The 15,831-nt window shown below is 42.3% G+C and overlaps 1 protein-coding gene across 1 annotated transcript in view; it reads left to right on the plus strand.

Moving 5' to 3' along the window:
* Nucleotides 1-15,831, plus strand: part of ANKDD1B (ankyrin repeat and death domain containing 1B) — a 55,770-nt gene continuing 39,939 nt past the window's right edge. The window contains 4 exon segments of the mRNA XM_068534833.1: nucleotides 1-12; nucleotides 317-575; nucleotides 7,895-8,007; nucleotides 10,576-10,664. Coding sequence (XP_068390934.1) covers nucleotides 1-12; nucleotides 317-575; nucleotides 7,895-8,007; nucleotides 10,576-10,664 — 473 coding nt within the window.

The following is a 15,831-nucleotide window of genomic DNA, read 5'->3' on the forward strand; positions in this document are numbered from 1 at the left end:
ATGGGGAGTCCAGTAGGTTACCGCTGCATTAAAATGGGGTACCAAGGTTTTCCATCTTCAGAGAGGCTATTGAGTCTTACTTTATTCTAGAGAAAATTCTGGAAGCCCATTTAAAAATGATACAATCCTTGAGTTCCGATAGTGTTGGTTATCAAGCCAACCTCGACACTTCTCCCAACTGTACGAAAAACGGCCCAAGTATGCGCCGGGAGTTTTCTCAGAACGTTTTGCCTCGCGTGAACCCAACCACATCACGCCACACCTGAAGGCGCCTCCCACCGGCCAGGGCTGGAGACCTGGGGCGAGCCGCCCGTAGAAGCGCCCGCAGCCGAGAGCGGCCCCGGGGGTGAGCGGCCTCGGGGGCCTTGGGGCCTCGGGGTCGGACAGGGAGCCGGGTCGGCGCGCCCCGGGGCGCAGGGCAGCGGCGAGGGGACTGCTGCTCGGCGCAGCTGCGGCCGCCAAGGGGTTGCGGGAGGACCTGAGGGGCGCGGCGGCCCGGCCCTGGAGAGGCCTGGCGCGGATCCCGAAGCAAGAGCGGCCGCGGCGCGAGGAGGCAGCGGCCGAGCACGAGTTCCGTGAGTCTGGGAACAAGGCCTGGAAACGCCGGCGCTGGCGGCGCCGCGCGGGCGCGGGGAGCTGGTTGAGCAGGTGCGGGTGCAGCGCTCGGGCCGCGGCGGGAAGGGACCCGAGCCCATCTGCATCCCTGTGCCCTCTGCGGGCTAGTTTTCAGCTTTGGGATCCACCCCCACCCAAGTTTTGGCTCACATTTCTCAGGACGTTTTATTTCAGGTTAACCCTGCACTGTGGGTGGAAGGAAAGTGTTACCCTTTCAAATTAAGGAAAAGGATTTTTCAAGAAATGATTAAGCCCTTTTACAAATAAGGAAAGAGTTTTATGTGCTGTTATCTCCTATAGCCTGACGCATTCACTGATTTATTGTGTGACTTTAAATAAGTCACTTAATCTTTCTGTACTTTAAGTTTTTAAAGCATGGAGGGGATCATCTATGCCTTGGGGATACATTTATAGCATAAACTCAGGAACGCTGTTTAAGGGTCTTCAAGGTTGAGAATGACGTCGAGTCTCTTAACGAGCACACCCTCCAAGTTGGATAGGTGGGATGGCCTCATTTCCTGAAGACCAGCCTTGTGGGCAGAGCACCAGTTTCTTTCTTTTTTTTTTTTTTTAAAATAAATAAATTTATTTATTTATTTATTTTTGGCTGTGCTGGGTCTTGGTAGCTGCGTGTGGGCTTTTCTCCAGTTGCAGCATTGTGGTGAGCGGGCTTCTCATTGTGGTGGCTTCTCTTGTTGCGGAGCACGGGCTCTAGGCACGCGGGCTTCAGTCATTGTGGCACGCGGGCTCTAGACCGCAGGCTCAGTAGTTGTGGTGTACGGGCTTAGCTGCTCCGCAGCATGTGGGATCTTCCCGGACCAGGGCTCGAACCCTTGTCCCTTGCGTTGGCAGGCAGGTTCTTAACCACTGCACCACCAGGGAAGCCCAGTGTTGAATTTTTTAAAATGCTTTTTCTGCATCAATTTAAATGATCATGTAGTTTTTCTTTTTTAGACTACTAATATAGTAGATTACACTGATTGATTTTCAGATATGGAACCAGTTTTGCATTGTCAGGATAAACCCCACATGGTTGTGGTGTATTATACTTTTTATATATGGCTGGATTTGATTTTAATGTTTGAGGAGCTTTGAATCTATGTTGTTGAGGGATATTTGTTTATAGTTTTCTATTCTTGTGTCTTTGGTTTTAGAATCAAGCAAATGCTGATCTCATAAGATGTGTTGGGAAGTGTTTCCTCCTCTTCTGTTTTGTGGAAGAGATGGCATAGACTTGATGTTATCCTTTAAATATTTGGTAGAATTCACCAGTGAAACTATCTGGGTATGGGGATTTCTTTTTTGGAATTTTTAAAACTACAAAGCCCATTTCTTTAATAGTTATAGGATTATTCCTGTTATCTATATAATCTTGAGCGAATTTTGGTAGTTTGTGGTTTTTGAGGAATTGTTTCATTTCATCTAAGTTGTTGAATTTATATGCATGGAGTTGTTCATAGTATTCTCTTTTTCATCTTTTAATGTCCATGGAGACTGTAGTGCTCTGCTGTCTTTCATTCCCTACATTGGTAATTTGTGTCTTCCCTCTTTTTTCTTGGTCTTGCTAGAGGTTTATTGATTTTATTGACATCTTCTTTCATGCCTTACTTTGGTAATTTGTGTCTTCCCTCTTTTTTCTTAGTCTTGCTAGAGGTTTATTGATTTTATTGATGTCTTCAAAGAACCAGCTTTTGTTTTTATTGACTTTTCTCTATTGTTTTTCTGTTTTCAGTTTCACTGATTACTGCTTTTACCTTTGTTTTTCTTCTGTCTGCTTGATTTAGGTTTATTTTGCTCTTCATTTTTTACTTTCTCAAGGTAGGAGCTTAGATTATTGACTTGAAGCCTTTCTTCTTTTCTGATAATTTAATCCTATAAGCTTTAGCTGCATCCCACACATTTTGATATATTTTATTTTTATTTTCATTCAGTTCAAAATATTTTCTAATTTCTCTTGAGATTTCCTCTTTGATCCATGGTCCAGATTTTTTTTTTTTTTCCAAAAATTGGAAGTTCTCATAGTACTGAGCCTACATTCCCTCCTGGCAGTATTCTTCTGGAAGTGATTGTGGTTACCCAACCCTTCCATCCAACCATTGAACAAATATTTATTGAACACCTACTAGCACTAGGCACTGGGATTACTTCAGCTTCCCCATGGATGTGTATTCAGGTGAAGGAAGCAGACAGTGAACACGTATATATGTATTATAATGTCAAATAATATCAAATGATATGAAGAGGGCTTCCCTGGTGGCGCAGTGGTTGAGAATCTGCCTGCTAATGCAGGGGACACGGGTTCGAGCCCTGGTCTGGGAAGATCCCACATGCCGCGGAGCAACTAGGCCCGTGAGCCACAACTACTGAGCCTGCGCGTCTGGAGCCTGTGCTCCGCAACAAGAGAGGCCGCGACAGTGAGAGGCCGGTGCACCACGATGAAGAGTGGCCCCCACTTGCCGCAACTAGAGAAAGCCCTCGCACAGAAACGAAGACCCAACACAGCCAAAAATAAATATAAAAATAAATAAATAAAAAAATAAAAAAGAGCCTTCCCTAAATTAAAAAAAAAAAAAAATGATATGAGGAAAGAATGGCGTAGGGCATAGGGGTAGAGAATGACAGGGGAAAGAGGATTGGGTGGTCAGGCATGGTTTTTCAGAGGTGGTACCATTTGAGGTACCGCCTGAATGAAATGAAAGAGGAAGTCTGGACTTGTTTTTCTAGCTCAGCATGGCCCCCTCCTGTTCTGACCCTTTTTCCTCAAACTTGCTCTGCTACTAAAGGCATGGAGTGTTGGACCCCTAAAAGTTTAAGTGAATGATACAGCTCTGTGTAACCTGTTGTTCTTGACTGAACATTTAACCTTTACTTGATTTTATCCATTACATTTTTAATGCATATATAGTAAAGTACTCCTCTAAATATTATTTCGTTAATTAATATGTTTATGATTTTGTCTGGGCCATTTTCTCGACTCTGTCACTTATTACCCGGAAGGTAGACAGTGGTGTGTTGGTAAGGGTCTAACTACCAACTCTCTGGGAGAAAAAGTTCTGATTTGTATTGTTTTCCAATTTCCTTTGTGTAATGCTTCCACTGTGACTGATTTCAAGCTACAATGTGATGTCACTGAACACAGAGTTGAGAGGAGTTACACACAGTCAGTTCTTATTAGCCTGTACAAGCTAGCTCCTTCACACCACTGAAGGAAGGTTTTATAATCTCTGTTTTACAGGTTGGGATATTAAAATTCAGAATTGTTACAGGGTTACACAATTAGTAAGCTGTGGGCCAGTCAGTGAACATTTTAAGCCCCTAGATATTCTGATGTAATTGGCTTGGACCAGGAGTTTTTTATGGTGCTTTTTAATTGTCTTAGAAACTTCCTTAAAATTAAATTTTTAAAAATATTTATTTATTTATTTATTTTTGGCTGCGTCGGGTCTTAATTGTGGCGTACAGGCTTCTCTCTAGTTGTGGCATGTGGGCATCTCTCTAGTTATGGCATGCAAACTCCAGAGTACGTGGGCTCGGTAGTTGTGGCGCAGCATGTGGGATCTTAGGTCCCCAACCAGGGATTGAACCCGCATCCCCTGCATTGGAAGGCGGATTCTTAACCACTGGACCACCAAGGAAGTCCCTTAATTTTCCTTATAGATATAGTAGAAAAGGGGCAAGATAGTCAACTTCAGGGACAGACTAGAATCCATGTGTCATATTTCCGGGCACAGTAAGGTCTTGACTTGCTATTTCAGGGACATACCAAAGAGGGATAAGGACCTGGAAATAGAACCCCCCTCCCATTGGATTAATACACTGGGGCAAGGAGCTGTGGCCAGACTGTGTACGAACCAGGAGAAGGAGCTGAGAGGAGTCTGGCCTAACCAGCGGAATGTGTTAGCTAAAGCATGTGGCCAGTGGGCAGTTCGGACCTCTACTTCAGCAGTTAACTCTTATACTGACACCCTGGACACATGCAGTGACTGGAAGCTTGGGCTTTGAATTCAGGCTGCCTAGGACAATTCTATCATTTATTATCTTTAAGGCATGAGCAAGTGGTTTAACTTTTCTAAGCCTCAGTTTCCTCATCTGTAAGATGGGGGCAATAATGTCTACTCCATCTGGTTGCTAGTTTTATAAAAACCCTAGGGTGCTCCAACATTTGGAGATCAAGCAGAGGAGGAAGAACCAGTGAAAGAGACTGGAAAGCAACAAGTGGTCTAACAGAAGCCTGGAGGAAAACGTGTTATAAGGAGAGTGCGGTCCTCTGTGTCAAATCTGCCAAGAGTTCAGTGCACATGACAGAGAAGTGATGACTGGATTTTAGCAAGATGGAGTGACCCTGATAAGAGCAGTTTTGGTGGAGCAATAGGCATGATGTCTGATTAGCATAGGTTGAGATGAGATGGTGAGATGAGTACATGGAGAAATCATTATAGAACATCATTATAGAACACTTCTAAGAAGTTTGAGGGTAATGGGAGATTAAGAAGTGGAATGGCAGTTGGAAAGGAATGTGAAGTTAAGGGATTTTTTTTTTTTTTTTTACACTAGAGGTATTATAGCATCTCTGTATATGTTGAAGGGAACAGTCCACTGGAGAGACATTAAATGATGCAGAGGAGAAAGAGGATAATTTCCAGGAGATAGATGAAATAATTGAAAAGATGAGAAGGGATGGGATCTAGATCCCAAGTGGAGAGGTTGGCCTTGGGTAGGCACAGGGATGCTTCACTGATTGTAACAGTAATAAAAACAGAGAGTGTGGGTATAAATGTAGGTAGGTAGATTGGTTGACTTTTAGCTGTCCAGGTATAGAAATGGAGCAGATAGCAGTTGGGTTTAATCTCAGAATTTGGATTCTGCCAACTAGTCGGATGAAGGAAGCGAGTGGTGAGGGAGGTAAATGTGTTTGCACGGAAGTGGTTCAAAGATGGACCATAGGATCTAAACTGGGTGAGGAGGGAAGTAAGGGCCTAAGGGATGGATAATATAAAAAGATGGTGAGAAGAGTGGAATGGAGGACTTGACGAGGTCGCAAAATTTCTGGACTGGGAAAACTAGAGCAGGTGAGCTGAATGGATGAGGCCGTGGTCAGAGAATGGGATTCTTGAAGATGTCAGAGGTAGTGTCGTTATTGTTGCAGGAAAGAGAGTAGGGCGCGGGAGGATGTTCACATCCCAGGTCACGTCCGAGTCCCTGGGGCGGCTGCCAGGTGTGGGTTCTTGGCTTTGCGCAAGAAAGAATTCAAGAGCGAGCCATAGTAAAGTGGAAGAAGGTTTATTCAGGGAGATGCACACTCCATAGACAGAGTGTGGGGCATCTTGGAAGGCAAGAGGCACCAGGGTATGGGCTTGTCCGTTTTTATAGGGATGGGTAATTTCATAGGCTAATGAGTGGGAGGAGTATTCCAGCTATTTTGGGGAAGGGGTGGGGATCTCCAGGAATTGGGCCACCACCCACTTTGTGACCTTTATGGTCGGCCTTGGAACTGTCATGGCACCTGTGGGTGTGTCATTTAGCGGTGCTGATGTGTTACAATGAGCTGAGCGTATACTGAGGCTCAAGGTCTAGTGGAAGTCAACTCATCTGCCATCTTGGACCTATTTGGTTCTAATCAGTTTATGTCGTGTCCTCAGGCTATGTCATTCTTTTAGAGATTGTGCCCTGCCCCCTTCCTGTCTCATTATGATATAGTGATGATAGTCATGTCAAGAGTATGACTCTGAAATTAGGTGGCTGAGGTCAGGTGGAGGAAAAGATTATTGGAGGTGAGGGGGTTAGGGAACTGAGAGACCAAGGTGATGGATTAATCATCTACCTGGATGTTGAAGTTACTTAGAGTGGTAGCAAGAGTAGCAGTATTGGATTGGCCAAAAAGTTTGTTCGGATTTTTCCATACGATGGCACAGAAAAATCCAAATGAACTTTTTGGCCAACCCAATAGGAAGAGCCAAGCGATAGAATGAATGTGTATGTCTCCCAGGAAGATACTCCCTGGTCTTTGACTGGACTTGGAAGCATGCTGAAAAGTCCTTGGCAGATGCTAGGGAAACTACTCAACAACACATCTATAGGGACTTCCCTGGTGGCACAGTGGTTAAGAATACGCCTGCCAATGCAGGGGACACGGGTTCGAGCCCTGGTCCAGGAAGATCCCACATGCTGCGGAGCAACTAAGCCCGTGCACTACAGCTACTGAGCCTATGCTCTAGAGCCAGCGAACCACAAGTACTGAGCCCGCGTGCCACAACTACTGAAGCCTGCATGCCTAGAGCCCGTGCTCTGCAACAAGAGAAGCCACCGCAATGAGAAGCCTGCACACCGCAACGAAGCGTAGCCCCCGTTTGCCACAACTAGAGAAAAGCCTGCACGCAGCAATGAAAACCCAACGCAGCCAAAAATTAAATTAATTAATTAATTAATTAAAAAAAAAACATCTATACAACCTCTCTTAGGTCCTTTCTTTTTGGAGATGGTCTGTTGCTGATTTCAGATCATCCCAGTTCTGACTTTATTCCACAATGTTGTGATTGTCTTGTGAGAGCTTTCCAGCTCCTTTACGTTACAAAATAACAACAACAAACCAACGACAAACAAACAACTCAGTAAATCCTGGAATCTTCTCTAGGCTATTTAATAAAACCTGCCATCTGAATATGTGTTTGTGTGTGACATATAATATTCATAGTGTATCGTAATGTTAATGTTTATAGTTAAAAGTGTGAATCCACTTTTATCTCCTTTCATATAAATGAGAATAAAACAGGTTCATCCCTTTTAGCCTTCGTTCGAGTATATTTATATGATGTGCTGCATTTTAAGGTTCTGTTTCTGCAGGTCTGGCATCTGCACAGGGTTCTGCAGACAACAGTTTTATCTCTGTAAGCTTGCATGGAGCATTTGGGGTCCTCCCTGTGTAATCTTGTACAAACGTCTCATAAACAACACCCCCTGAGAAGTCAATGGCCACCCTCTGACCTCCTAGAGCTAGATACTGCATTGCTGACTTCAGGGTGGTCCTTTGGAATAATGTTTTGCTTGGGACCAGGAAGATTTTTAAGGCTGTGAAAACACTTGCAGCATGAGGAGAAAGTGGAATCTTGATAATACAGCTTTATGAAATATTGAAGCAAAGTTCCCATGTCCAGAATAGCAGAATGCGAAAGGCTCAAGACTGTTGTTGTTTCAAGTTTTTAGTTCCAAGGTTTGCCACACGAGGTTTGCTTTCTCTTCAGCCCTCTTAAATTCCCTGTCATGCTTGCTTGCTTGCTTTCAGTGCTGCCAAATGAGAGAAGCTTCCAGAATGCTGCTAAAAGCAATAATTTGGAGCTTATGGAGAAGCTGTTTGAAAAGAAGGTTAACATGAATGCTGTGAACAATATGAGTAGAAATCACAGATGTGACAAGTGACAGTGGTGTGGGTTTACGCAGTCCAACTGAAATGAAAATAAAAGTGATTCTGCTAAATGAGATGGGGGAGAGCTCCGTTGCTGGCAATTCCATAATGTTTAAGCTAAAGGTGGAATCAAGCAGTGGAAGAGGCTCTGGGTGCTTTAACTGATCTAATCCAAGGGGAAGCGTCCAGGGTCTTTATGTGCAGCTGTGCTAAGTCTGTGTGTGGACAGTGAAGCCAACTGTCAAGGTTATGGGCCTGGACTTGGTCCTGGATCATAGCCTGTGGATCACTTTGGCCTCAAACATTCTGGAAAGGCAGAACATCTTTTGCTACACGGTTCATCATTGTTTTCTTGCCAGTGATGTCCTTTATGGTTGGGGCCTTCCAAATTTAAAATCCAATGGAGAGTATGGGTTTGCATTTTATTGCTTTTGAAATATAGTTCATCTGCATGTTGGGCAGTGAGGCCTCTTCTGAAACCTGGCTCTCACTTGTTCTTCAAGTGCCTGGGTTTAGGGGAGAGGTCCCACTGCCAGAAATATGGATTTCCTACTGCTTGCTTCTGTGGGGATTTCCTGACAGCCCCACCAGGCAGGGTTTATCAAAGTGAACAGACTGGGGGCTGTGTCAGTTATTTAGGACAATTTGTGGGGATGGTTCCAGGTGGGGATGGCAGAGGTGGATGTAATGCTAAATGAAGCATAAACTTTAAGACACCTGCTTGCACAGACTCCTTCCAAGGCACTGGGAGGACTCTAGCAGTGTGTTCCATTGTCATACGATTTTGTAAAATCTGAAAAAGTAAGAAATTTTAACTGTAATCCGTTAAGCTTTCTGACTATGGCTCTAAAGGGGGCTCCCAAAGAGTGTAAACTTGACGTTCCACAAAACCTGGATCTATCCCAGGCAATGAGGTCATAGAAACTGAGGTCATGCATCATGTGCAGTGGAAGGGTGTTTAGCAGTTGTGCATGTGTGTGTGTGAGGGGATCTGTGTTTATGTGTATGTGGGAGTTTATGTGTCTGTGTATATTGTGCGTGTGTACATGTGTATGTCTGATGTGTTACCTGTGTATACCATATTCATTGTCCACAGACATCCTAGAAAGAGTAGAAAAATAACAAATTTTTACAGCATAACAATTTTAGGAACAAAAAGAAAAAAAGGAAGGGAATCAAGGAAAGAAATGGCAAAAATAAAAGAAATAAGCAAGGATCTTTGAAGGTAATATCTAGATTAATTGTTGAATAAGTAAAGCAATAATCATTTGTCCAGACAGCAGGAAATAGATTCTCCAGTGTACTTTTATAACCATTTGAAAATTTTTTCCATATAACTTTCTGATATTTTAAACCATATTTTTATATTAAAGTACTTAGAGAGATAGTACACTTAAACTTACAGTCAGTGTAGCAAGTTATTGTAAACTCCTGATGAATTATATTATGCTTTCTAATGACATCTCTTCTAGTCCTGTTTACAGCAAATTGTTGACATGGTTACTTGTAGAGTTCCTTAAAATCTGTGATGACAGAAATGAAAAAACATGGAAGTGGTTTTATTGAATTATCTTGAATGGTATTTTGATTTGCATCCTTATTCACGAATAAAGTTAAAGGGGAGTTTATAAGCCCAAATTTGGCATACTAGGACATAGCTCTAGACTGCAGACAATAGCAAGGATAATTCAAATTTAGTTTATCACCGATTTAGCTATCAAGGAAATCAGATTAAACAGTTCTCAATTTTTGCAATAAATTATTTATGAGAAACAAAGGATAGTAAATTCTTTGGAAGCAAGATCAGTATGTAGATGTGGGAAATATGACATGTGTTTTAGTTACAAACAAAACATCCATTGTCTGAAGCACATCAGACTGTCTCTAGACATCCTGGGAGCACCAAGTTGGCTTTTCTTTGAAGCAAAAGATATTTATAGCTTTCTTTCTCTCTGTGTGTCTTTTCTCACTCCCTCCTTCCTCCTTCCCTCCCCTCCCCTCCCCTCCTACCTCCCTCTCCCTCTCTCTCTCTTCCTTCCTTCCTTCCTTCCTTCCTTCCTTCCTTCCTTCCTTCCTTCCTTCCTTCCTTCCTTCCTTCCTTCCTTCTCTTTCTTGATTTGTTTGCTTCAGTAAAATTTACAGTCCAAAAATTACAGAGGAAAGAACCGTATATGGATTGAACTTCTAGGAAGATTTTTTGTTATGCATTATCAACATGTCCTACCATTATTAATGATTGCATACAGGAGAAATACAGCTTTTACTCTCTAGTTGAAATCCATTTTACTGTTACAATCAGTCATAGGTTACGCAGTGGATTTCAGCTTGAGGCATATCCTCCAGTTGATTGCTAAATTCTCTATTATCTAACAGTAGAGAAATGCAAGATTATGCTGGATACAGTTCTCACTACCTTCAAAGGCAAGACAAATAGTAGATAAATAATCAAAACACAAGCACCTGATAGAAAATTATGGCCGTTCAAGAACCAGGAATCTTAAGAAGGCTAAATAACAATCAGATGAGTGAAAACACAAATTGTGTTTCCTCAGATGAACTGCACAGCCCTGCCTTTTGCAGTGGGGACAGGTCATTTGTCTGCGGTAGATTTCTTGCTGAATCACAAGGCCAGGGGGGTGTTGCTGGTGAGGTAACCTTGTCTTCACTGGGGAGAATGGATCGGACCATAACCAACGTAAGGGGAAAATCTGGCCGCTTGGGTTATCTTTTCTCCACCTACACACAAAATATTTCCATTGGCAGTGTTCATTTTGGAAAGATCTCTTTAGAGAATACGCATAGTATGTGCTCTTTGTACTTGGTAGTCACCCATTGTTTACCCATTACCTATAGGATTTACGCTTTTACTTATTTTCCCATATTGACCTTATGGCCAGTAGCATGCATTTGTAAGAATAAAATGGTTGCCTAGAGTGTAACTGCAGGCATAGAAGACAGAAGCTAACTGGACTCAGGGACATTAAATCTGGACTTTTCCCTGTGAACTCTGATAAATAAGACATATTAAACACATACTGTGTACCAGGCACCAGTCTCAGGACTTTGATATTTAGTGCCCCCAGCCTTGTGAGAAAAGTATTGCAATAATGTCCAATTTACAGATGAGGGGCCTGAGACAAAGAGAGGCTAAGTATCTTGCCCCCAAAATTACATCTAAGAAGGAGTGGAGGCAGGATTTGAACCTGGCTTATCTGATTCCAGAGACCATGGCCTTAGCCACATATCACCTTGATGATTTATCTGCCTAGATATCAAAATCCACCCTAAAGATTTTCCACGTACTTTTCCCAACTTCGTTTAATACTTTACCGTGGAACAAGGAAACCAGTTAGGCTGGAGAGACCCAACATCACGTTTATCATCTCCAGTTGCAAAAGTAGGTGATAACCTTGGCTCTTAGTTAATCCAATGGACGACAGTTCTTGATTCTTAGTTAATCCAATGGGCCATGTTTTTTAAAGTTAAACTATTCAAAAAATTCTTAAAGAACTAATCTATTTTTTCTCTGGACCGACTCTTTGGAGGGTAAGATTCAGCATTGCTTTACCTTCATGTCTCACAGGGCTAGGTTTAGTATGTGCTTAGTAAATCTTTGGAAGATGAATAAATGAAATCAGTTCAAACCAATTGGTCATCTTATTGGTTTTGTCGGCACTCATAGACATAGCCTAGGCTTCATAATGATGAGAGTTTCTCTTTGTTTCACCAGAGGGACACATCCCTCTCTGTCTAATTTATTGCTCTGGTATTGGTAGGCAAGTGGATTGATAAACAACAGAATCAGAATGAAGAAAAACCCATTTTTAAAAATTGGCACTGCAGGGCTTCCCTGGTGGCTCAGTGGTTAAGAATCTGCCTGCCAATGCAAGGGACACAGGTTCGAGCCCTGGGCCGGGAAGATCCCACATGCTGCGGAGCAACTAAGCCGTGCGCCACAACTACTGAGCCTGAGCTCTAGAGCCCGCAAGCCACAACTACTGAGCCCACGTGCCACAACTACTGAAGCCCGTGCGCCTAGAGCCCATGCTCCACAACAAGAGAAGCCACGACAATGAGAAGCCCGCACACCGCAACAAAGAGTAGCCCCCGCTCACCGCAACTAGAGAAAGCCCACGCACAGCAACGAAGACCCAACACAGCCAAAAATAAATATAAATAAATAAATAAATAAATATTTTTAAAAATTGAAAAAAAATTGGCACTGCAAGCACTCCAACTTAACGAGTGTAATAATTTGTATTACAGTTATAATACTTAAGGAACATGTTGTTTAGGTCTGAAAATTATCATTTGATTATTTTTTAATGTTATTTAGCCTGCAAAAGATGTTTTGGTAATAGACCTGATTGCCAAGAGTCTATTTTTATTTTAACATTGAAACCCAGATACAATAACTTTTTATTTTACTTTAATTTTTAAATTAACATACTGTTCATTAACTTTCTTCTTGGCATACAGCTTTATGAATTTTAACACATGTATAAATTCATGTAACCACTATCACAATCAAAATACAGAACAGTTGCATCATCCAGAAAAATCCCTTATTCTGCCTCTTTGTAGTCAAAACCTCTTTGTAGTCAAACCCTCCCCTACCCTGGCAACCACTGATCTTTTCTCCATCTCTATACTTTTGCCTTTTTGAGAGTGCCATATAAATGATACCATATAGTATGTAACCTTTTGACACTGGCTTTTTTCACTCAGCAAAATTTCTCTGAGGTTCATGTGTTGCATGTATCAATAATTCCTCCCTTTTTATTGCTGAATAGTATTCCAGTGTATAGATATACCACAGTTTATTATATCCATTCACCAGTTGAAGGACATTAGAGTTGCTTCCAGTGTTTGACTATAACAAGTAAAGCTGCTGTAAACGTTCGTGTACAGGTATTTGTGTAAGCAAAAGTTTTCATTTCTCTAGTGTAAATACCTAGAGAAGTGAGATTACTGGGGCATATAGTGAGCTATATACAAGAAGCCACTAGACTTTCTTAGAGGGGCTGTACCATTTTCATTCCCACCAGCAATGTACTAGGTTTCCATTTGTTGCACATCCTCATCAGCACAGTATTGTTATTTTTCTCCCTTAATTTTAGCCATTCTAATAGGTTTGTATTGGCATCTCATTGTGGTTTCATTTGCATTTCTTTAATAGCTAATTATTATTAAAGCATATTTTCTTGTGTTATTTACCATTTGTATATCTTCTTTGGTGATATGTCTGTTCAAATCTTTTGAACATTAAAAAAAATTGATTATGTTGGTTTTTTTACATTAATTTTATTTGATCTTTGCAACAGCCCTGTGTGCTTGGTACTATTTTTTTAAAAATATTTATTTATTTATTTATTTATTTTTGGCTGTGGCGGGTCTTAGTTGCGGTGCACGGGCTCTTCGTTGCAGCATGCGGGCTTCTCTCTAGTTGTGACACGTGGGCTCCAGACTGTGAGGGCTCTCTAGTTGTGGTGCACGGGTTCCAGAGCATGTGGGCTCTGTAGTTGCAGCATGCAGACTCTCTAGTTGTGGCACTCAGGCTCAGCAGTTGCAGCGCGCAGGCTTAGTTGCCCCACCATGGATCTTAGTTCACCCACCAAGGATCGAACCCATGCCCCTGCATTGGAAGGCAGATTCTTAACCACTAGACCACCAGGGAAGTCCCTGTTTTAATTGTTGAGTTTTGAGAGTTCATTATATATTGTGGATCCAAGTCCTTTGTTAGATATGTGATTTGCAAATATTTTTTCACACTCTGCAGCTTATCTTTTTAGTGTTTTTCATAGAGCAGAAGTTTTTAATTTTGATGAAATTCAATTCACTTGTATTTAAAAAATGAATCTAGCTATTGGTATTATATATAAGAATGATTTGCCTAACTTAAGGTTATGAAGATTTCTCACATTTTTCTTCTAAAACGTTTATAGCCTTGTGTTTTACATTTAAATTTATCATCCGTTTTGAGTTAATTTAAGTATAAAGTTATAAGGAGTCTGGTATATGGATGACCGATTTCTTCAACACCATTTGACACCAGTGTCACCAGTTTTTAACACTTTTGCAGTGCTATTTGGACCTGTGCACTATCCATGAGCCAGTCTGAGACCTGGGCAGTGGTCTACCCCATAGTTCAGTTCCCCAAGCTTTTGTCACACTGTTTAGGGTCAGGAACATGTACAGGTCCGGGGGGAGGCCAGTAGTACATACACAACTTTATGGGGTTGCTTTCTTGAACTCCCACCTCTCCAAGATCATCTCCCCTACATTCTCCACCTACAGGGCCCTTCTCCACCTTTTCCTGGTCTTCTGACTAGAAAGCCAAGGGTGTAGTATCCCAGCTCTGCTGTGTACTTCCCACAATTATGTCTGCCTCTGGGACTAAGAGAGGGGAAAAAAACCCCTTCTTCCCCCTCTCTCACCTGCACCCTCCTCTTCTGACCACAGCTCCTTGGGTCAGAGAGAAGGATTCCCTCTGTCACTGCTTGCCCAGTCACTGCTCCTACCCCTTCTACTGTGGGGTTGCAACTGTGGGAGTGAGGCTTGCCTGGGGCGGAACCAGAAGAGAAAACAAAACAAAACCAAACAAAATTAGGATTTCCCCCACCTTCTCTGCCCGGTAGGGGCCCCCTTCCACTTCTTAGACCAGAATGGGAAGCTCCTCTTGGAGCTGTTCCTGTCCGGGCCAGTGATTTGTACTGCCTTGAGTCCCACCTGGAAGGTATGGAAGAAAAAACAAAAAGATCAGGAAACCCTGATTGTTTGTATTTTGAGTTCTGGTTTTCTTCCCCAACCTACCTGCTGTCATTTACTTCTCAGGGTCCTCAAATAGCTGTTCCAAGCGTCTGTCCAGAGATTTTAGTAGCATTTGTTGGGAGAGACAGAGTGGAGTGTACTTATACCATCTTAAACAGGACCATAACCCTAAACCTTTGATATACTATGAAAGTGGAGAGAATTGTACAGTAAACACTGGTGTATCCATTGCCCAGGTTCAATAGCATCTTTTCTTTTAAACAGCATGTCTGAGGATTGCCATGTGTCTAATGTATTAAACACACTACTTGTTTATGTCAGAGTGTAAGTCAGTTATACCCAAAATGATGGAGAGAGCTTTTACCACTTTGTTCTCTCTGAGGCTTTTCCGAACATATATTTGTATTACCCTGTATTTGAAGCATGACTCTAGCTAGCATCAGCTTCTTGTAACTTTGCCTTGAGGGATTGAAATGCTGTCAGGTTGGAAATAGCGTCATTCCTGATGTACCTCTGTACTCTGCCTTGAAAGATTCATTCAGTTAAGTATTTCTGTAACTAAATCAATTATTCACAGTGGCATTAGAGCATAACTAATAAAATGCTTTTTATAATTCAAGCAATGCCATGTTTGGCCAGACCTGGCAGCTTCTTTACCTGAGTGATGAGCCCTCAGTTTGACTTAGCAGTTCTGCCTTTGGAGTTCTAACACCTATTTGCAAAGACCCAACAATGGCACCCCTTCACCATCAATATTTATTCAGTGCCTGTTGTGGGTGGGTATCAATGCCAACTACTGGGGATTCAACTAGATATAAGTCCTTGCTACTCAAAGTAGGTCCTGGGGCCAGAAGCACTGGCATCACCGGGGAGCTTGTTAGAAATGCAGAATCTTGGGCCGCACCCCAGACCTCCTGAATCAGAATCTGCGATTTAACAAGATCCCTAGGTGATTGTTTCAGGAAACACTGGCATAGATACAGTTCCTGCTTTGAGGAACCTACACTCTGTTGGGGAGCAAAGACTGAGACTGTAGCAGGTAAGTT

Source organism: Eschrichtius robustus, chromosome 2 (genome assembly GCF_028021215.1).
Source record: "Eschrichtius robustus isolate mEscRob2 chromosome 2, mEscRob2.pri, whole genome shotgun sequence".
NCBI classification, from domain to species: Eukaryota; Metazoa; Chordata; class Mammalia; order Artiodactyla; family Eschrichtiidae; genus Eschrichtius; species Eschrichtius robustus.